At 43.7% G+C, this 23,030-nt stretch overlaps 1 protein-coding gene across 13 annotated transcripts in view; it reads left to right on the top strand.

Annotated features, from left to right (window-relative positions):
- The window catches only part of SYBU (syntabulin), a 69,415-nt gene that overhangs the window by 21,803 nt on the left and 24,582 nt on the right, over positions 1-23,030 (top strand). For 11 of the 13 annotated variants that reach the window (XM_028533895.1, XM_028533897.2, XM_036031361.1 and 8 more), the window contains one exon: positions 4,744-4,941. In XM_028533895.1, coding sequence (XP_028389696.1) covers positions 4,744-4,941 — 198 coding nt within the window. Of the gene's footprint in view, positions 1-1,884; positions 2,787-4,743; positions 4,942-16,504; positions 16,664-23,030 lie in introns of those variants that run through there. The other 2 variants (XM_036031364.1, XM_036031368.1) reach the window with 2 other exon arrangements.

Raw genomic sequence — 23,030 nt, 5'->3', positions numbered from 1 at the left:
TTTGTGCTTAAATTATTCCATCTTTGGTCAACTGGGGCTCCTTTGAGTGGCTCTTGTTAATCTTTAATAGCTTTTTCCCAGTCTAACAAGTTCCAGGGAACATTTTCCGTAACAAAGTAATGAAACTGTCTATAATATATGTTGAAACTTTAACAAAACAAAAAGGACAAACCAAAGCAACCATATACATTTAAGAAAAGATCAAGAAGAGATATGCCAAATTGTTAAGTATTTCTTCTTGGCAGTACAGATATAGGAAAATACTATCTCTTCACTTTTTCCTTAGCTTTTTATATTTTTCTGCACTCCAGTTTTCCACAATGAGAGTTATTACTTTTATCATAAAAAAATAATAAGGTAAAATTCTAACAATCCCAACAGATTCTCTTTATTAGTAAGTTCCTTTAGTGCATTTAAAATAAGATTCAAATTATTTTATAAGATACTAATACACACTTTTTTTACAGCTGCTAAGTGGATAATTAGTGATTATTGCCCATATTTCCAAAGAGCTGTAATGTATGCGAAGAGGAAAAATAGATAACTTTATAATGAATTCTAGGCTATGACATTATAATCGATTCCTGTTTCTCCCATTTGTCTTTATAGACCTTAAATTTTTTCTCCTTAACAACAATTTGGAAACCCGTTAGTAGGTATAGTTCTTATAGCACTTTAATTATTAAGCCTCAACTTCCGGCATTTTCTGGATCTGGAAATATTCTTTCCATTATTTTCAATCCTGCATGTTGACAGGTTCAAAGCAAATGAACGAGAACAACACCAAAAAGCCTATTCCTTACTGTAAGTCAAGGAGGGCATGTGGATGAATCTCTCCCTCCATAGATTGTGATCACCTAGGTGTGGCCTCGATGATGGCCGCTGCTACCTGAGTTCCACCAGTGGCCATCCTGGGCCGTGTACATGGGATTTTAAGTTGTTGACCCCATGGAGAAATCCTCCTGTATTTCAAAATGGGTCACACACTGTGCAAAATGTGGAATAGGGTTCCAGGATGTGTGTGTGTGCACGTGCATGTGTAAGGGAGTTTTACTTAACCACGAATAATAGAGGAAGAACTGTAAAAACTCAACAATGTAAGACTCGGTGTGTGAATGTGTGTGCACACACATGCTTCTTTGTGTTTTAAAAGAAAAACTCCTCCCTCTCCAGGGCAGACAGCCTTCTATAGCCTTTTCCTAAAGTCCTCGGAGCAAAACTTCCCTTATGCCAAAACCGGAGTAAAATGTTCTTACTTTTCTCTGGTATTCTTCGGGAAATGTGGAACGCCCCGCACTTTGCGGGTAGACCATTCAGGATTGCTGCCATTTCCTGCCAGAAACAGTTTCTTCATGGTATTATGATAGAAATGCCTGTTATTGATCATTTGTTTATACTAACATAGCTAACAAGAGCTATAGTTATAAACATGGTGTTCAGAAATCTGTGGATTCCACAGGACAGATTCGGGAGTCAAGGCAGCAGCAGGAACAGAAGGCAGACTCCAAGGGTTTAACCAGAGCAGGCTTAATACATGAATCTCTTTAACATGTGCTTGGTCCACATGTGGTTTGGCGCATAGTAAGATCGGACATGAACAGCCAAGGAACATAAATTGTCTTCACTATTCTTAGACTCTGGAGTCGATGTGAATGAAGGATATCTTACATAGAATTTTGGAAAGGGGAACTGTCTTTATCTGGACGGGTGGTCTGTTTCCGACTGGGACCACGAAGTTTAAAGGAGGAGAAAGAGGGAAGGGGGAGAGCGGAGAAGGGGCTTCAGACATGACTTGGTGAAGAAAAATCCCCACGTCTTCAGTGCTGCACGGAGGAAAATGCCGCAGGTGTGCCGCAGGGGACGAGGTGGCTCTCTGGTCTGGGAAGCTCTGTGGCCTTCGCTCTGGTCTTACTCTGCATAACTTGGTGTGTACTCTCTGCAGTGGGAAAAGGAGTGGCCCCGCCCTTTCCCAAGCTAGAGTCCTTTGTTAGACAAAACAGGCAAATGTCCCAGCTTCTCTGATAACTCACAGATTTTCATGGATGTGGATTTGCCTTACGAGGCTTACCGGTTAATAGTAAATATCACTTGCATTTTGGCTTGTTTGTAAGCCCCATCAGTATGGGGACTGGGTATAATGTCTGTGGGCCAGTGCAGTGCCAAGGCTTGACACATATTTGTTTAACCAATGAAAGATTATGTCTTATATTCCTATTGGTTCTTCTTCAATATGAAGCAAAATATTAGACAGGTAAGAGATGTTGGGTGAGCCCCAGTTTACATAGTGGTTCACATGCTTTATGCGGTTACTAAAGTGAAAAACTTATTTAGGTATTCATCTTCTCAATACCTGTCCCTGGAGATGCTGGCTGTGCATATTAGTGACAGGTAAGGTCCACACGCCAGGTGAAAAATTGCTCCTGCCTTCCTGACTATAAATAATTTCAGTCCCCAATTTTTAATAAGATCCCAGCACTTAATCATTGAAATTACTCGTGCTGAAAACATGGTACGTACATATTCTTTCTTACTTAACTTTAGCAAAATGATCATAGAACTAAACAAAACACGTTTGCTTTCTCTTTATTTAAAGTGTAATGTTGACAGTGTTTCCCAATACTGGAAAATGTTTAATGTCCCCTTGAGTCTGAGAGTTTTCAAGAAAAACAGTTACTTTTTAGAATGGAGAATCTGAAGCATGGACTTTTATTTATTTGGATCATTTCTCTTTCAAAAGAAGGATTTTATGGAACTGACTCATAAGGGAATGATTTTAAAAGCAAGAGGTACTTTTGAATGATTATACCTCATTTGGGGGGCTTTATCTGCTCCAGGAGAGGAATCAGGAAAGAGAGGCTGCCTGAGGTGGTGTGCAGGCCTGTGGGCCTTGTCAGGGTGCAGGGTGGGGATCGGTCTGAGTAATTAGCAACCTTGCACCATTGGAGAGGAGCTCTGGTTTCTTTGGGGAGAAGCATGGGACATGCAAATACAAGAGAAAGGCAAAGATAATAAGTGATGAAATAGCCTACCAGTAGCAGCCAAGAGGGGCTCTCATCCCCTGTAATTCAGGGCCAGTCTCTTCTGGAGTTCAGGAAGAACACAGCACGTTGAAAAGAGCAGCAGAGACAGAAGGCGTGAACAATGCACTAAGCACCATTCACATCTAGAAATGGGCTATTGAAGTCCTATGTACACTAATATGTCCAAAGTCAAAAAAGGATATTAGGAGAAATAAATCCTTTTACAAGTGCCAAGTTCGTTTGTTCCAGGAACTGGGATATTTCATAATAAAAATGGAAATAAAAGCCAAAAATGAAGCAATGGTGGTTCTTTTTCAAATGGATTCTAAATTCAGGCAATCAATATATTTTATTCAGGCCTAGTTCTATTTCTGTCTTTATTCGATCTATCAAGTTTTAAGATAGTCTTTCATAGATGGCAACTTATTTTTAGTTCCTTTAATATTCATAAAAGTTGAATAGTTCCCTAAAAGTTATTCATGCTAAATGTCTATTCGTTTTTTTGTCTAACTAGTTTCTAAGGTAACTCTGCATTAAAATACTTTTGAATAACAAAGATAGACTTAGTAATGAAAATTACCACTAATTGATTAGTTTGGATGGACATACTTTTAAGTAATATTGATCTGCATTAAATTGCCATGCAGTTTTCCTCATCAAAGTACAAATGAAGTAACCAACTTCGTAAATGTTTCATATGGAAAGCACTTACAGGAATCAGTGATACAACATTCTTATCTGCTTAGTAAACGTCTTCACAGGTCACTTCGTATTATGCATATGTATACTTTTTTATCCTCATCTAGGGAAATTTTTTCATTGCTTTTAGAGAGACAGGATGGGGGGAGAAAAAGGGAGAGAGAATTTCAATGCAAGGGAGAAACATCAGTCATTTGCCTTCTCACTCACACCCCTACTGAGGATCGAACCCACAACCTGGGTATATGCCTGACTGAGAATCGAACTCGTGACCTTCCAGTCTGCAGATGATGCTCCAACCCACTGACCCATACCAGCAAGGGCATATCAGCCATATTAATTTATAAACGGTAATAATTATCTGAAACTTGAAAGTTAAGGGAATGTTTCTAATTTGAATATCATTTTCCTTTCACTTGTTTACTCCAGACAGCACGATATCTGGTTGATATATGTTTGGTTCAGTGTGTATAATAAAACAAGACCATTTCTCAATGCTTGCTTGAACTCCTCATGCCGGTTATCTTATCTGTCACCCTGTTAACGAAATTATGGGCCCAGTGATCAGAAACTGGGTGAACAATAATATTGAAGTAACTTTTTTTGCTAACACAAGACACCTCTGAGAGCTTCTATGAATGATTCCAGTTGCTGTGGTGAAATTTTTGTTACTAGGCCCATCAAAAATCCATGGACACTTATGACCCAAAAGGAAACTACCTAAATGTGTAAAAATAGACAAATCTTTAGCTTTTGACAACATGAATGTTACAGAAATATTTATGATCCAAAACCTTATAAGGTGTTGCCTTAAAATACGCTTTGTTTTGATAATTGGTGTTTTCTCTGTTTAAATGATTGCCCAAAATTTGGAAAATAAAAGGAGAGTTATTCACAGGCGTTAACCTGGGGGTTGACACGTGGAGTGCAGGTGCGTGAACACACGTGTGTGTGACACTGCACGCTTCTGCCTGTCGTGGATTTCCTCCTCCTCGCTAAACGAGTACCGGTTCTTGTCTTGCAGATGACACAGGCTGTCCCAGCAGCCAGTCGGTGTCTCCTGTGAAGACGCCCTCGGACACAGGGAACAGTCCTGTGGGCTTCCCCCCTGGAAGTGATGAAGACTTTACCAGGAAGAAATGTACAATTAGAATGGTTGGTGAGGGAGGCATCCAGTCGGCGCGATATAAGAAGGAACCCAAGTCAGGCCTTGTAAAGCCAGGTAAGCGCACTTATATTCGTGTTGTTATCGGCAGAGTGTGACCGGAGTGACTTCACATTTGAAGGGGAGCACCTGTGTGTCAAGACAGGGAACACCAATGCTGGACCCGGTGCCCAGAAACATCTGGCTTTTAAAAAGGAGGTGGGGGCAAAGAGTGGAATATTTCTGTGCCGTTGTTAAAGATTAAGAACAGTGGCATGCATGTATTATAAGGACAGAGTCAAGTGGAAAAAATGTAAACTGGATGAGCTGACATTTAAACTCTATAGTTAATTGCAGCATGAGTTATATTAAGAAGTTACTTGGTACCATCTGAAGTGCCCGCAAATTATGAAAAGAATGAGTTTCCTTGATGCAGATCTTTAGGGCTGGGCATACCTGCTAACCTGGTTAGTTTATTTGTCTTAAAGATTGAAATTTGAATATGATGTTATACATATAGAGATATTCAAGAATTGCAAAACATTAAAAGCTATGAGATGAAATGGTGATCATTATTGTATTGGATGGGATGCCATGAACATTAGAAAGAGTCGATTCTGGGAGTTTGCAATATATAAATAAATACTTTGTATCTCAGAAATATATGCGGTAAGTGAGCAAATATGGTTTGAGTAAAACTGAAGTTCTAACTTCAAAGTTAAAGGACATCAGCGTTGGCATTGAGAGAAACCTTGATGTTGCGTATTTTCTTTAACATCCCATTACACTGTGCATATTTATGAGCCCAAAAAGACAGAGTAGTAGCTTGTGTGAGTCCTCATCTGTCTTCTAATTTTGCTTGGCGGTGACATTTTTGTGCAAGGAGCTGCAGACAGCTTGATTTCAGTGGAGCCACGGCTTGGTCGGGTGTCCTTTTCCACTGGAAGGTCCTGTGTCCTCTTCCAGCTCTGTCTGCTTTTGTTCTTCCTGAATAATTGATGTGCACAGCATGCCTTAATGGATTATTTCTTCATCTTGCATTTTAGTCAACCGAAGAGAACGTTGTTTAGTCTCCAAGCACACCTTAAACTGTGTGAAAAAGAACCCCCGACTTTCCTAGGCTCCGGATATATGTTAGTCATGGTGAATTTGTTAATAGTTCATTGCTGGGAATCATATAAAAAAAAGGGAATGATACACAGCAGGGGAGACAGCACATGAAAGAGAAAGATGGATATTGTAAAAAGGGTGTTGGCTGCCCTCAACACACAGGATGGAGGCAATGAGGTAAAGAATATCATGCCATTATAGAAAAATAAAACCATTACCTTGTGTACTGTGCGGGAGGAAAATAATTTTCCTTCTACTCTCCTAAGGGCTTCTGGCTGGTCTAATAATCGCATTGACATGAGACAGATTAAGAGGAGAAAATTACCAACCTGACCACATACATACACATGGGGGTTCCCTAAGAATGGGAGACCCTTGGACAGACTGGGCAGGTGAGGCTTATACGCCCTTCTAGACAAAGGAGAGGGAGGCAGGGATCTGGGACTTCAGAGGGAAAGTAGGCAACTCACAGGTGGATGAGAAAGAGCAAATATTTGGTCAACAAACTCGCGTGAAGCCACTCAGAAACAACGGGACACAGAAGGGAGTCTAACAAACAGACTTTGCAGGTTGGTTGCTCAGGACGGCCACACTTAGGTTATATTATGCTAAGGTGATAGCTCCCCTCCTTTAAGCAGATTGTTCTACCCGAGTTCCTTTAGGTAGGTGAGGGGAAGGTAAATGCTTTTCTTGCCTCTTCTGTTCTTAAAAATAACCAGCTTAAAAATAATGTTTCCCCCAAAGGCATATTTGGGGTGGCAAAACTGCTTCCCCTCGGTACCCAAAGACAAGAACTGCCTCCCTCCCTCAGCTCGATTATCCTTTTGAGATAATGAGATATAATTCACACACCATAAAATTCACACCTTCGAAGTGTACAATTCATTGGTGCATTCAAAAGGTCGTGCAAACATCATCACTGTCTAATTCCAGAACATTTTCATCACCCCCGAAAGAAACTGCATGCCCGTCAGCAGTCACACTCCACACGCTCCCTTCCCCCGAGGCCCTGGCAACCGCTAACCTAGTCTCTGTCTCCATGGATCTGCCCGTTCTGGACACCTCGTGTAGATGGAATCATGCAGTATGCAGCCTTTTGAGTCTGGCCTCTTGTTTTCAAGGTTCATCATTATAGCACTTTTTGTTCTTTTTATGGCTCAGTAATATTCTATTATATTGATATACCACATTTTTAAATAGACTTTTTTTTAGCAAATTTAGGTTTATAGAAATACTGAGTGGGGAATACAGAGTTCCCAGGTACCCTCTCGCCAAAACTACCTCCAGCCTCCCCTGCTATTCACGTCTCGCCTGGGCGTTGTGATGTGCCGCCCTGTGTTTCTCCGTTCACAGCTGACGGACATTTGGGTTGTTTCTACTTCTTGGCTATTGTGAATAATGTGCCGTGACCTTTCATGTTCATGTTCTTGTATGAATATGCATTCAGTTCTCTTGGTTCCGTATCTAGGAATAAAATTGTTGAGTCGTAGAGTAACTTTATGTTTAACTTTTTGAGGAAATGCCAAACTGTTTCCCAAAGCGGCTGTACCATTTTATAGTGTATGACGGTTCTGATTTCTCTACTTCCCTCCTTGTTAACAGCTGTTACTGCCTACCTCTTTAATTATAACCATGCTAGTGAGTGTGAGGTGGTACTTCATTGTGCTTTTAAATTTACATTTCCCTGGAGGCTAATGATGATGAGTGTCTTTATGTGCTTGTTGGCCATTCGTATATCTTCTTTAGAGAAATGTTCAATTTTCCTTTTACCTGGGAGTAATCACCAACAGAATGTGCTTCTCTAACACATGGGATGTATGTTGAAGAGCAGGAGCTCTGTTATCAAACTCCTAGTACACAGGGTCAGTGAATATTGGGGTGCTCAGTCAACACTTGTTGACCTCAGCAGCCAAGGTGGACTCTGGGATTGAAAAGATGAAATGTGCTGGAAAAAATGTCAGCTTCATGAATTGTTAAGAAAAAGTAGATTCATCTGTGAAAGTAATGTAGGATTTGAATGCAAACAGAAATTATTTCATTTTTGTTATCCACCCCATATCATCCACCAAAATTCCACCACTCATTCTAAAATCCTCTTATAGTGGTAACGATACAAGTAAACAATGGAATAGGAGACGAGAGTGGTGCAGAGAAAACAAACTCAGTTTAACTGGGAGTTAAGATTATCATTGACCTTCCTTGTCCCAATAACCATAATAAAGAATAATCATGTTGAGCTGTGGCTGGCACAGCTCAGTGGATTGAGCTCGGGCTGCGAACCAAAGCATCGCAGGTTCGATTCCCAGTCAGGGCACATGCCTGGGTTGCAGGCCACAGCCCCCAGCAACCGCACATTGATGTTTCTCTCTCTCTCTCTCTCTATCTCCCTCCCTTCCCTCTCTAAAAATAAATGAATAAAATCTTAAAAAAAAAAGAATAATCATGTTGATATAAGACTTAATACTCTACATGTATACACAGAAGTCACACCTAGCAAGTCGCTGATCCTGCTAATGATTAGCCACTTGTCTTTCTTAGATGTTCACAAAGAAAATGCAGACAAAAAGAAAAAAAGGAAGGGAGTGAGGAAAAGAGAGGAAGGAAGGAAACAAGAATACTTGTTCTGAATCTTGGATCTTTTGAGAATCATGAAGGCCATGGACCCACATTCCAGAAGAATACCCCTATGCCAAATACTGCATTTGATTTCTGAGATCTCATGGATCTCCTCTATCAGAATTTATGGATCCTAGTGACCCTCGCCCAGAGGCAGACCCTGACACACCACTCTTGTCAACTGCTTCTAACTTCATTGCTCATAGGTATACATATCAGGTAAGCAAGTAGGACCTTGTGATCCTTCTATTTGTTTGCATTTAACCAGGATCAAAGGGATCCCTAAAGTGTTGTTGTTTTTTTGGTTTGTTTTTTAGTTGCCTGAAATTCCTAATGTCATCACTGAAAAAGTTGCTCAGGCCTTTGAATGGGATCCAATTCTGTATAATAAGTTCTTTGTATTTAGAAAAGTCTGCACCATGACCTATAGTTCTGTGAACTTTCAGCAGAATGAACCTGTCAGTCGTACAAATATGAAGAGAGGAAATCCTGGAAATGAGGCCCTTGGATGACTCCAAAATTTGTCAAATGCAAAGACATAGTCTATTAACCACAAGAAGACACCGCTGTCAGATTAAAATGTTCCATCTCCTCCCTAGCCCCAACTGGCCATCTCTCCCCAGCCCAAACTGATCTTGGCGTGCACACTCTACTTTTTTAAAAAAAGAAATCATCTCATTAGAACCAACAGCACTTTTTTAAAATAGCAAGCAATTAGTGTCTCTGAGACAGATGCTCAGGGGCCCTTGATCGTTAAGTACCATGAGCCCATTTAATTTTAGGTTTGTTGTTCTAGATTCTGGAAAACTGCAGTTCACCGCAGAAAGGAGTTATTGAAATGCCCCTTTGGTCATTTCAGTAAAGAGCTAATCACATTGCCTCTATCTGATGAAGAAGGAAAAGGGGAATAAGTCACAGGCTGCTGGGAAGGACTTAGGAAGGCAGGCTTTGTGAGCCCGCCCCTTTCCAGCAGGGCGCAGTGGCACGTGCAGCGTGATGCCTGCCTTCCTCCGGGCAGGACTCCTCCTGGAACCTCTTGGAGGCAGTGACAGTGAGCCTTCTGTCATTTGGCTGCCGTCAATGCCTGTGCGTGTTTAATTAAAAATTGTCACCAAGGAGCGAAAGCAAGCATCCCTACAGTCCAGCTGGATGACGACTCTAGGCTTTCCTTTTATCTACAAGTCACTTCAGCAGACGTTCAGGTTGAATCTCCAGAGCTTAATACGCCGTCTACCATACAGCAGTTAGGTATCCAATAAACACTGGACTGAGAAAGGGAGTGTCCACTTTGTGCAAGGAGTTACGTTTCCTGTGGGAGGAGTGTCAGAAAGATGTGGTCAAGGTGACCACCCCTTCACTGTCACCCTTCTCTTAGGGAGCTTATAATTGAAGGAAAATACCATGCGATAAATCTGGCACAGTACAGGTGAAAAGGAAAGGAATGAAGGTATTCCAACTGGGAAGTTTTTAAAGACTCTGCGCTGGAAACGTTTCTTTCCCCAAGTGCTCCTCCTATGTTTAGCTTGCAGTCAGTTTTCCTGAAGAGATTTTTTTTACTCAGAAAGGAAAGGCCTAGTTTGGGTTACTACTAGTACCTCAGATGACATTCCTGGGCCTCCCGTGTTCGTCTTGATTTACTACTTGCAGAGTCCTATACCTCACCCCAGAGAATGAAAAGCCTCAGTGTCATTGTCTTACAAAGAGAAGCACTAAATCCTTTCTCCAGAGCAGAGGAAGCAATTACACAATTTAAACGAGTAATTAGAAAATGTGACAGAAAAACAACCACACCACCTGTGATTAAGGAGATAGGTAAAGAACAAATAGTTGGGGTCGCTTCAGATTAAAAGGAATCCACACTGAGAGACTGAAATGTTGGACTCTGCATTTGAAAGATGTCAATGATATTTTTGTCAGCTTTCAAACTAAGTTAGTATTCCTTTGTCATCAGATACCATCCAGGCTACTGAAATTGGAGGCCTGGCCAGGTGAACTATAATAACCTCACAACAATAACAGAGGCTCAGTTCCTTTAAAAAAAAAACTATTTCCCACATTCAGAGGCATTTGCTAGAAAACCCAGAAGGGCACCAAGTAGGTGAGTGACTAATCAACACCGGTTCCCTAATAGATAGGGGTTCTTTCCCACACAGCCAGGTTGCCTACAGATGTTCCTGTGCTTATCACAAGCATCGCTTTCACTTCAAAGTTCTGTGAAACAAGAGAGCTGGACAGCTTAGCTGGGGGGGCCATTCTTACAACAACTCGAGCTACCTGCGGGAGAGTTGAGAGCTTGGGGGTGACACAGCTTCTCCCCAGGTTACCTAACTTGTCCTATCTTAGGAAAAAAGTGGGGGACGAGGGACACTTTCTAACTATCAGATTCTCAAGTCCCGCATACTAGGCTCAAATCTTCATACCACCACTTTATAACTGTGTGCTCTTCAGCTACTTGTTTTTGTCCTGAAACTTTGTGGTTCGCATCTGGAAAATGGGCTGTTGTGAAGATTAACTAGACGAATGACTATAAAGTGCCCAGCATGGGAACTGGTACAAGCCTGTCCTCGGTAAATGTTCATAATGGTCATTTGTAGCTTTAACAACGGATGGGTCACAAATTCGGTGCATTTTATTTCATTTTATTTCATTTTATTTCGGTGTACGCATGAGAAGACCCTTACGACTCTCTTACACCAAACTTAGGTTTATTTGAAGCAACATTCAGGTGTGCCATGCTGTCCCAGTTCGCATAGATCGGGGGGAGTGTTCACGAGAGGGCACTGAGCAGAGCTCACATTGACAGCTGATGGGCTGACAATGAGGGAGGAGATGGGAAAATGTGGAAGAGCGGATGAAAGACCACTGAAATGCATTTTCGTGTTTAAATGCTTCGTAGCTCCCAGTGCAGCAATTAATGTTCTAGAAGCGGAGTCATGACGATGGTGAAGCTGGCAGGAAAGGATGTATGTGATGGGGGCAGAGAAACGTCTTGAGCGTATGGAAATGTTTTCCTAGAGTAGATAAACTAAACTTTTTGTGCCCACAGAGAAGATTCTGGTTCTGTGGGAGCTTTCTGCATTCTTGGCAAGGCATCATTTTTCTCGTAGCTTGTAGCTGCAACCAGAGGTGTTGCAGCATCTAGAGCCAGCCTTAAGTACAGGCTGCGCCCTGTTTAGGAGACCGAAAGCCTTCTGAAAACATCTGGAAGGACACATTACATGTAGCTGTGGGCTTGGATACCACTCTGAAATTGGATTTACATTTTTTTAGCTGATATTTATCGAGCGTTGACTGTCCCAGGCAAAATTCCAAGCACTTCACTCATTTTACCCTAATGTCAGTGCTAGAAAGGGATAGCATCGCCTCCTATTTTATAGGTGGGGGAACAGAGGCACAGAGAGGTTTAGTAACTCATCCAAGGTCACGCATCTGGTAAGTGGATTTTAAACAGGGTGAGTAGGCTTGCTCCCAACTCCTGCCATTGCGCTGGTTGTCCGTTCTGTCTTCAAAGGATTGATTTGAAGAGAGTGCATATCAAGGGAGATCTGTTGACACAGGACAGAAATTACTGTTCTTTAACGTCTGTACAATCCTAACAATTCTTATTAACCTTTATAAATTAGTGGATACAGTCCATACGTAGATTATGCTGGCTATTGCTGATAAAAAAATCAATGAACCTCAGTGGGACCTCAACGAAATACAGAGAGCTGAACCCATAAGGCCCCTTGGACGCAGTTCAGTGCAGTGAGCTGGGAGGATGTGAACAGCGAAGGAATGTAAAGGTCTTCGGTGTTACCCACTTAACTGGGAGTTCGTCCTTGCTCTACTTGTCAAAATGTTTGTGTGCTGCTGCGAAAACACATTTGGGTGTATATCACAAATGCTTTTGCGAACAAAGATCACTAGACTTAGTCAAGTTAAACAAGAGCTCTTGCCTTGATGCTGAAATGGCTCTCTGAAACTTTCTTGCACCCCGAGAGAAGGAAACCTCACCCAGGACGGAGCAGAGAATGTTCCATGGTGGATGATTGTGTGGTCCATCACTCCCCCAAGCAGAGCACAACCAGACCAGTGAAATCAAACTGAACTTCGATGCGTGGACTTAGTGTTTATCTTCAGGGCCGGGTTACTTATTTACGCTCATGCTTTTCTCCCATCTGTGTTTTGATGATGCCTCCGGACAATGTAATGCTGCCAAGTGGTCCATTAATGTTTTCCCCTGAGAATCAGTGAATTGTAATCATCTTCTCCCCGAAGGTGACTGCCACCCAAGTCCTGGGCTCACTAGGTTTTATTGCGTGTACAGTGTTCTAGCCATGCCACCAATTTGGGCGCCTGCCAAGTGCTCACTACGTGCTGTAACGTGTTGAGAATGAAGCCCTGTAGGTCTGTCACACAGGGCAGATGCTCCATGGACCGCACACCATTGTCCCACATATTTATCAGCAGCCAGCATGCGAGATATAAACTTGGAAACCTCTTTTACTCGCAAACTCATAACCCAAGAGCTACAAATCATGCAGATATGTGATCTTTTTTCCTAATTGAGGAGGAGGGTTTGTTGAAGAGACTGTCTGCATGTAAAGGCAGAGGCATAGTTAAGGAGATACCACAAGGTATGGTGAAATAGTTGGTTCTGGCAAGAGTTTGGAGCCGTCCCACATCACTCAGGGCACAAGAAGGGCTGAGTTACCCAGATGCCAGATGGAGGGCACTCCCAGGCTGTGTGTGAAGAAACTGTGCCCTTTCCCCGACAGGCAGGGAGCTAGAGGGGTAAACACCCAGATCTCGCCATCTTCTTTGTCACTATAATTCATTGTGTGGCATTTGGGTGTATTGTAGGGTTATTGACAAAAAGTTATGCATTGAACAATACAGTACGTTCATTTAGATAATTCAGTGAATCTTCCACCACCTAACCCGTAGCAGCGATAAGCTACGTAAATGCAGGCTGTGGCTGAGTGAGGTCGCACCTCAGGAACATGGTGTCAGTGGGTTTACATTCTCAGATGCAGAGTCTGGAATGTTTGTGGCCTTGCAGGAAGGTGATCACTATGTAAGGGTTTAAAGGAAGACTTTATACTTCTAAAGGAAGGATAAACCTCTTACTTCCCCATGTATAAGTTTTCTGCTGAACTCGGGTTTGGGTCCCTGCTGTACACTAACTAGCCTGTACTCATTCACGCAACACACGTGTATTCAGCATTGATTGGGTGCTGACGCTGACACGTTCAGGGTGGAGGAGTGAAAATACAGACGAGATGGCTGTTCCCGTGGAGCATGCCTTTAACTCGGGCAGATGGCTGATATACAAGCAGACAAACAGGGTAAGTCCAGAGAGTGGCAAGGAGGGGTCTAGGGGATGACCTTTGAGCTAAGGAATTAGGCAAATTCCTTCACCATTGGAGAGGTTTGGGGTGGGGGTGGAGCGGAAAGTGGTAGCTGGGGAGGGGAGGTCTGCATTGTTAGTGGAGGGACGCCATGGGAGGGGGTTAAGAATAGAGACATAATTTAAGTTTTATGTCTGGGATCCTTCTGGCCACTTGGGAGCTTGGATCATCAGCAGATGGACCTGGAAGCAGGTACACTGAGTTTAGATGGCTTAGGACAGAGGCAGTGAAAACAGAAAAGCACGGGGTGGGGCGAAAGGAGGTTTACAGTGGTGCGTATGGAAAATAATACAAAATTAATAAATAATATAAGAATAAACTCAGTGTTTCACGTACTCACAATGGTAAGCCTACTTTTGCCCTCCCCTGTATATGGATACAATGTATATGACAGAATATAAAGTGTCCCATTTTCCTAATGAGATTTAAAATGTTTTATTTTATTTGCTAACTCAAGTAAGCCTTTAGAGAGATGAACGGAATAGTCAGTGTCTGATGAGTTTTTATTTGTTATTTTAGTTAAACATATGTACACTCTATTATTATTTACGAACATTGACTTCATTAATCATAGTTAATATAAAAAACTTAATTCTGTCTTTCTCATGTCCAGAGCTGCTGCCACTTTTCAACTTATCTGCCTTTGCTAGAACAGACCATCTTCACTTCCAACCAATTTGTTTGACAGAATGCAGTTTTGAATCCATGCCTGGGGCACGTTTTCAAGACAAGTACTGTGAGGGTACCAGTTAAGTTACTATAAAAAGAGACCCACCCAAACACAGGTACTAACACTCACTAGAAGTGCATCTGTCTCTTGCAACACAGCACGTAGGCGTCTGGGTGATCAGGCTGGTAGGCAGCCCCATCATTGACTGTCACCTACCAGGCAGAAGGAAGGGGGAAAGGACCCTTCACCCAGGACACAGATGTGCTGTATGTCATTTCCAATTACATCCCAGGACATCTTAGTCACCTATTATTATGGAAGAGGGAGAGCATGGAGATGGGCATTGGAGGACACATAGCAGGTTGTCACAACATCCGTGCACAACCTGGGGACAGCCAGTTCTCCTGTGTTCCTGTAGATACGTCTGAGGGTCCTTCACTACCCAGAGCAACTCAGTTCCTGAGTTCAGTTAGCTAGGGATGCGGGTTTGTGTGATTTCTGCAACCCAGCCCTTGACTGTATTGCTGTTTGAGTGCTCTTTAAAGGGCTGGAGGAGTCAAACCACAGGAATAGTTAAGAATCTGCTTGTCACTTTCCTGCCCCCCTTCCTGTGAAATAGCCCTAGTGGTTGGCCTCTGAAGGCGGACCGACCGAGCACTGATTGGGGTCTGTTCAGACGGATGAGTCTTTTTGAAATGGGGACTCTGTTCAAAGAAGCTAATTATAAAGAGAGCTCTACAATAAGAGACTTTGGAAAGACACCAAAATAAAGGGATTTCTTTTCTGGGATGTAGTTGTGGGAGGAGGCACCTCACCTTGTATTTAGACAGTGAGTACGGTGCATGAGGCCCACGGCAGAGCAGTGTGGGGAGGGGAGTTGATGAGTGGAAGGGTGTCCTTAGTAACGTAAGGATATGAGTTTTTTTCTTTATAATATGGAGGAATAATGATTACTTAGCCTTTGGGGTTGCTGTGAGAATCATAAAATATCTTCGATGTGTAGCAGACTCTATTCATCATATAACTTCTGTGCAGCACTAAGAGGTAAACATGCCCATCCTGTGTTTTTTTGCAAAAATTGATGTCAGTGTTTGGCAGGAAGCTGGGTTTGTCATGACAGGGTTTGCCCGGGGCACAGTACATGCCCAATAAATGATCACTGTCATCACTCTTATAAAATGAGAGCTGAGGCAAGTTTCCAAACAGCACAACTTTAAGGCATTTGAATGTCCGCTCGCTCCCTTGCCTGCATGGGTCCTATTTTGTCGCGCATGCCTCCTTAGTAAGAATTATGCTGATATAATGGAGGGCTTTGGGGGAGGCTTGATAAATGTGTTTACTCTAAGCAAACCTGTTTGGAAGGAATATGCCCGCGGTTGTCCCAGAGAGCCCCCAATTCTGTTTTCTCCCCCTCTGCACGGCAGAGCTCTCCTGTCCTCCCCCTGGCAGCACTGTGGAGTGCCTTGCATAGTTAAATAGCTGGAATTCAAGGAGTACACCAAGCCTTAACCTCAAAGCCTCGCGGGCTTGCCATTAAATTTAGGAATGTGTGGGGTTTTGATGTAATTTCTTCTGTGTCCATTGGGATATAATCATTGTGGAAGGATTCTAAGTGTTTTACTCCAACACCATCAAAGGATTAGCCTTGACTGTTGTGTAGGCATTTACTTCCATTTGACAATCTGGTATTTCTTTAAATGCTTTGTGTCCATTCATGAGGGCGCTGGTTCCATTTGAAATGCTGCAGTCACCAGGGAGAAGCTCCTGTGCTCTTTCCTGATTGGCTGGCCTTCCCTCTGCCTCCTGTTGCTATGGTGCCCAGCCGAGTAACTTCCTTGCCCTGCACATGTAGGAGGCTCGGTCTCCATGGATACCCCACTCTGAGACTGTACTCCACCGAGGGATGAGCTGCACACACTGTATTTCTGCACAAGACATTCCCCAGCCTGTGGTGGGAGGCTGTTTGCAGAGGCAGTGTTTGCCATGAAAGTCTACGGAGCTTACCTTCTAAGTAAGTAGCATTAGTCACAGTAAGTAAATGATTCTGTTGGATCACAGAGGGTATGCTCTTTGTGTGCGTGTGTGTGCAAAGTTAGCTGTGGTAAGCTAAAACTGTAGCCTAAAAATCAAATTTGCAACTCTGCCTTTCAGATAGCCTGAATGCAGAGTCGCTAACTAAACTCTTAAAAAGACACACACATACTGTTTTCAATAACCCTGGTCATAGGTGAGCCTGTGCAATTTGAAGCCAAACCAAAAACAGAATGACCACGGGTGCTTACATTTTAGAATGCTCTTCTAACCCTGAGAAGTGCATGCTGCGTTTGCAAATGCAAAGCCTGGCCTTAGCCGGTGTGTGCTGTGGGAATAGATGAGCACAGCCCCAATTAATGCTAATTGGCACTGCCCGCCGTTTGCAGTGGGCCTCTGGGTAGGCCGAGACGCGATGTGTTTATTATCAGGAGAGAGCCTGTTCACGTGATCCTGTCCGCTGCCCGCCGAAAGATGAGCTGCACTCTTTGCATGTGGAAATTATTCTGAGCACATCTCTGCAGCCCGTGTTCATTTCCTTTTCTCACGTGGCATCCACTAGAAACTCTGAAACTCTGCCACGTCCATGCAAGTGGGGTGTGGAAGAGTTTTCCTTTTATCCACTGATTTGATCTGACGCTTCCTCTCTACTGTACACTCCAAGAGCGTAAGGGGCTGGGTTTGCAATGTTGTAAAACACATGAGTCATCTTAAAGGGATGGATGTTCATCTGCTGGGCAAATGAGGAGTGCCGGTGGTGTGACAACTAATCAGTAGAAACAAAAGAAAGATGAAACATATGGTAGCCTCAACTCCAGTTCCGTAACTTTAAAACTGTGTAAAATTTGGATTGTTAGGTGGTGCGGAGAAGAGACCTGGCATCTAGCAGCTGTAAAGGAAAAGCAGGCCGTGTTCTGGGTTGGTAGAATAGCGACTCATTTTGATCGTATTAAGGAGTGAGCACGGAGTATTATGCTAGGTTGTAATTTTATTTTCTGTACTCATGACCATGCAGGCACAGGACACGCAGTGCCATGTCATCTTTTCCAGCTGTTAGTCATGGGTCAACTTTCATTGCCCACGTGTGGGAAAGCCACCGCCCTTGGAGAATGTGAGCCCACTGACGACGGCTCTGGCTCTGACTGTGTCATTGGGGTCAAGTTTTAGGTCATTGCCTTGCCTTTATATTTTATAGATATAATTGCCACCCACCAGATGAACAAGGGTACCCAGTCAGCTCCGTAGGGACCCTGGCTTTGCAGGCTGGAAACAGTGCTGGTGACACTCGGAAGTGTTTCACCTTCCTTGTAATGCCAGGCCCCTTCCCCTTTCTCAGTGTGTCTGTCTGTGAAAACCAGCCAAGCACGGTGCTTGTTTTCAGCCTTAAAATATCTGAGCCCCTCTCTGAAGCCGTTTCCTCATCTGCAGAGTGGAATGATAACAGGACCGACGATATAAGGCTGCTTTGAAAATTCAATGACTTAATCAATGGCACCTGGCCTTCAGGACGTACTGGCTGCCATTGTGTTGTGCCCGCCACACGTATCGTCGTCATTTTTACAATGTCGTGCAGTCCAGAGAGACCGTCACTGACAGCTTGGGTAGTTTTTTGGTTTGACCCCATTCGGCCCATCAAATTTCCTCCTAAATCCTTACTAGGAACCTGGCTCTGTGGGTGGCATTCTGATGGGAATGATGGCATTTCAGGCTCCTGAAAATGTAGCTAATGAAATGGGAGGTGCGCAGGGAGTTTTCTCTCTTCAGGTGTGAGGCTGTATGCTTTTGCTAAACCACTGTACACTTTGGTAATGAAATGTTTGCCAGTTAGTGTTGCTGCCAGTAACACAACAGTGATGTGGAACCCCACGAGGGACATGCGAGATAAAAGGGGCCAGGACACTGAGTGACAGTCAGTTAATATTTATGACAAATTTAAAATGCGACAATTAAAAATCTAGGTTCAGATTTTAAGCTCACTTCCTTTCCTGAAAGGATTTCCGTTCAGAGGCCAGTAATGACATACTTTGAAATGAGAACAGTTTCATTAAGTCGAAAGTTTAGGGAATGATGGGAGGGGAAGAGATGGGACATGACTGATTAGTCTGTATAAAAATAGGCCCCACGCTGGGATGTTTCCTCCTGCACTAATTCCATGTGACGTCTGAGCCAAGAAAAGTATAAACCCCCATGCCACATGTGCAGAGCCTGCCGGTGCTGGCTTTCAAATGCATGACGGGTTGACCCAGATTATATTTTGCAGCTTTACTTTTATTTCAATGTCATTTTCATTTTCCATTTCTTCTCTCTGCCATATTCCCTTCCTTCCATCTGTCTGCCCTGGAAAGACCAAGGCATGTGTGGCAAGGGCCTGACTGCTTGAGAGGAAGGAAGCCAGGGAGGACATGATTGGATGTCATGTAGGATGTGATTGAAAACGTGCTCTCTGCAGGCGGGGAGCTTGCAAGTGATGCATGTCCATAAATGCTACATCTATTTGGCTAAAGATGATTTCAAGTGTGATATCACTCAGTGAAACAACCCAGAATAAAATAAGCCTCTTCCAAGGCAAAAATGAAGTGCTTAGCAACATCCCCCGCTGCGGTGGTGACCTTTCATCTATACTCAGCTGGTCTGTGGCCAAAACAATGCCCCACTTTCTTTCCACTGATGTTGTCATACAGGTGCGTGGTCTGACGGTGCACAGCCTGTCATGCGTATTAGGTGCTGGGTGCTGCTGTCATGAGTTGCAGGTCAGATCCTTCTGAGCTCTGGGTTACAGTTCTGTTCGTCAAGTTCTTTTTCATCAGAGGGCGTTCGTGGCAGCTCCAGAGGGAAGGATGCCTCTCGTCTTGTGTGGCAGCAACATTATTCAGAGAAACTGGATCTTCCTGAGTCTTTGGCTTCTTGTCCTCACCCCTGTGGCTGAGATAGGCAGGCTCTGCGAGCCTCTGCCAGGAGGATCTGATTTCTGCCGGGGCTACTGGCGGGCCTGACTGTTCTTGAAAGGCTACGCCTGAACCCGATACAGGGTGACTGCCTGACATCCAATGCTTGTCCCCTCCTGGTTGGTGGAAGAAGTGAAGGATCTACGCCACAGGCAGAGTAGCGCTGGTGCATGCAGAGCAGGGTGCCGGGTCTGCAGGCGGTGCTGTCTGCTGGAGTCCTGCCAAGCCCAGCTTCCCAGGGGCAGCAAGGGGGTTTGCCCATGCTCAGTTTGGGATGGTATTTTCCGATATAGCATTTCCAGCCTTCCTTGTCTCTGTAGTTTCAGCTGTCATTTTAACAGAACTGAACCCAGTAATGCTACTCGTTTGTTTTTCTCAACAAAGATTTATCATGTGCCTGGCAGTAAGCCACACACTGGGACACAACAGTACAACAGGGACTCCCTGTGCCTGTGGGACATGTGTAGGGGGGAGTACAGGGTGCCAGGAATGCACAGAGGAGGACCAGGGAACCCAGACTTGGGGGGTCTGGGAAGTGGTCCAGAGGAAGTGCCGCTGTATTAACACTTAAAATGGATAAAACCAGGTTCTTAAGTTAGTAGACACTCGGGGATCTGAACTTTGTACATCGTTGCTGTTAACTTACATACCATGCACTTAGAGGTTTTTTTTAAAAAAAACATCTTCTTTGTTATGGTTACCAAGTTATATTTAACAACTATCTTTTAGAATGACTTTTCTCTACTAGAATGTCAGCCTGTCTAGGACGTGGATCATGTGTTTCTTCTCTCCCTCCTCTCATTTTATTATCTTTTGTTTTGAATTCATTTTTGATAGTTCCCGTATTTGTTTTTACTTATTATATATCTAATGAGATGCAGAAAAAGACTATATGATACATATGTAAACTATGCAGTGTAATACAGCAGACATTGTGATCCCACACTCCACTTTAAGAATTACCTCCACCACCACCACCACCTCCACCACCTCCAACCACCTCCACCACGGAAACTGCCTGCGGGCTCTTCCAGATCCTATTCTCTGTCTCCCCCAGGAGGTAACCACTGTATCAAAATGTGGGTTTTATCATTTCTTTGCACTCAAACATAATTTTACAACCTTAGGAATGCGTTGCTAAAAATATGCTGGAATGCAATGTAAAATTTAAACAAGGAGCTGTGTTTTCTCTGCCTTCGTGTTTTCCATAATTAGCGCAGTGCCTGTAGCTTAGCAGGTGCCTGCTGCTACACATTTGCGAGTGGATGGCCGGGCCCCAGAGCCCAGAGGTATTTTGGCGACTCTGCCTGCCACGGGGAGATTGGAATTCCACTCCAGCGGGTTTGTTCCTTTTGAGCCTTGTTACTTTTGTCTTTTTGGGAAGATATTTTGTAGGCTCCAGAAATTAGTCATGCACTCTTTAATTGTTTGGGCGTATTTCCAAACTACCATTTCCTACTTCACCTCTCTGCATTGTACCACCACACAAACCCTCCGGTTGTCCTGAAGAGAGTGGCCTTCACATTTTTGTAATGGTCTGCTTTGCTTTTCCATTCTTCTTTGGCTTTTCATAGAACATCGGAGGGTGGAGAGAACAGAGAACATTGAGTCCACTTGAATTTAAAAGTTAACTTGTGTGGGGGGTGGGGCAGAGTAGCTGGACGAGCAAAGGGTTGGCCTGGGACGGAGTGCTCTGTGCCAGATGTCACTTTGAGCTGAGATCCTGGGGAAGGCTCGCTTAAGCAAGTCCATGGAAATTCAGAGCATGATTTGTGTACAGAGCATAATCTAACCGTGGGTGTGCTCCATTCTTTTGAAATGCTACAAAGCACACAAGACTTAGAGGAGAACTTTTTTAGAGGGACATTCAGAAACATTGTGTTCAGAAGCTTGAGAATTCAAATAGTTTTCAGTGGATAAACAATGGTGTGAGGTGAAATGCAGGAGCTCACTGCTGGCAGCCCAGCTGGCTTGCAGAACCCCTTGTCTGTACCCAACATGTACGCAGGCAACTCCGGAAGGCCACGGTGGGTGTGTAGCGTCCCAGGTGAAGTCACCTCCCTGGGCTGGCACTAGGCTCCCCGAGCCCTGAACAGGTGTCCCCGGGCAGGAGGGCGGGAGCGGTTCCACCTGCCTTGCACCCGTTTTCCTACAAGCCCATCTCCTGATCCAGAATTCTCTGTTGTGCTGCCAGGTTTTCTCCTGGAAACATTTTCACATGACTTCATTATTCCCCTTCCTCCCCAGTATGCATGTGAGTTCCTTGAACACATGTCTGAATTAAAACAAACCCCATGAGGCCTTCCATCTCTGCACTTGCTTTTGTTCCAACACTCTGCACAGTTGCCGGAAATTGCCTGAATTTACCCAGCTTATTTGCTACATTTTATTGACACTTGTCCTTGCAAATAAAAAATATTTGCATTAAAGACGGATTGCACAGTGGTAAATCTGGCATTGATCTTGGAGTATCTCAATGCATTCTGATTAGATTATTCAATTTTTCACATAGTCCTCAGGCAATATGAGAGACGTTCTCTTCCTTTCATTTCACGGGGGTAATTCCTGTTTTGTTTTTCCAGTTTTTGGTTGTACTGAAAACATATCTTTATTCATTTATTCTTTTATGTCATTAGCACTGCAGTTGAGTACATCACATAAGATGTGGGTTGTTTTTTAAGATTGATTTTATTTATGTATCTATTTATTTAAGGAGAAGGAACAGAGGGAGAGAAGGAGAGAAACATCAATATGTGGTTGCCTCTCACTCACCCCCAACTGGGGTCCTGGCCTGCACATGCCCTGCACATGCCCTGACTAGGAATAGAACCAGTGACCCTTTGGTTCTCAGCCTGCGCTCAATCCACTGAGCTACACCAGCCAGGGCAAGATGTAGTGTTTCTTAATGTTGAACTTCTTTCCTGTTTTACTGTTTTAAATCCTTTAGTGACCTGGGGTTTTCAGTGGTTGTGAACCTGGGCAGTTAATTGTGTGAACCTAAGAGCTGTGTGCAAAGGGACTCCCTGGTCTGGGCTTCCTGCTCACTGTACAACCCACCTCCCAACTGTGTTAGTCACCTGCCTTGCCCTCCAGCCTCCAGGCCCTCCTCCAGATACTGCTGCCTCAGTATCTCCATAAAGCATCTGCTCCTGTTAGCCGCCTGTTCAAGTCTTGCCATGGCTCCCTCTTGCCTTCAGAGTAAATGCCCTTAACATAGAGTCCCCTGCTTCTGTGTAGCTGTGTGAGCATAGTGTTCACATTCTTCAGCTGTCCGTGTACCACTGACCTTTTTGGCTGCATTTTCTCATCGGGTCACTGAACAAGGGATTCACTGTATTATAAATATTCACGGTGGATTTTCCCCTCCATTTCTCAGTTCATGGCATCCCTTTCACCTCAGGT

Source organism: Phyllostomus discolor, chromosome 7, assembly GCF_004126475.2.
Source record: "Phyllostomus discolor isolate MPI-MPIP mPhyDis1 chromosome 7, mPhyDis1.pri.v3, whole genome shotgun sequence".
Taxonomy (NCBI): domain Eukaryota; kingdom Metazoa; phylum Chordata; class Mammalia; order Chiroptera; family Phyllostomidae; genus Phyllostomus; species Phyllostomus discolor.
Note: the sequence above shows the minus strand (reverse complement) of the source record. Positions and strands in the feature narration are given on the sequence as shown.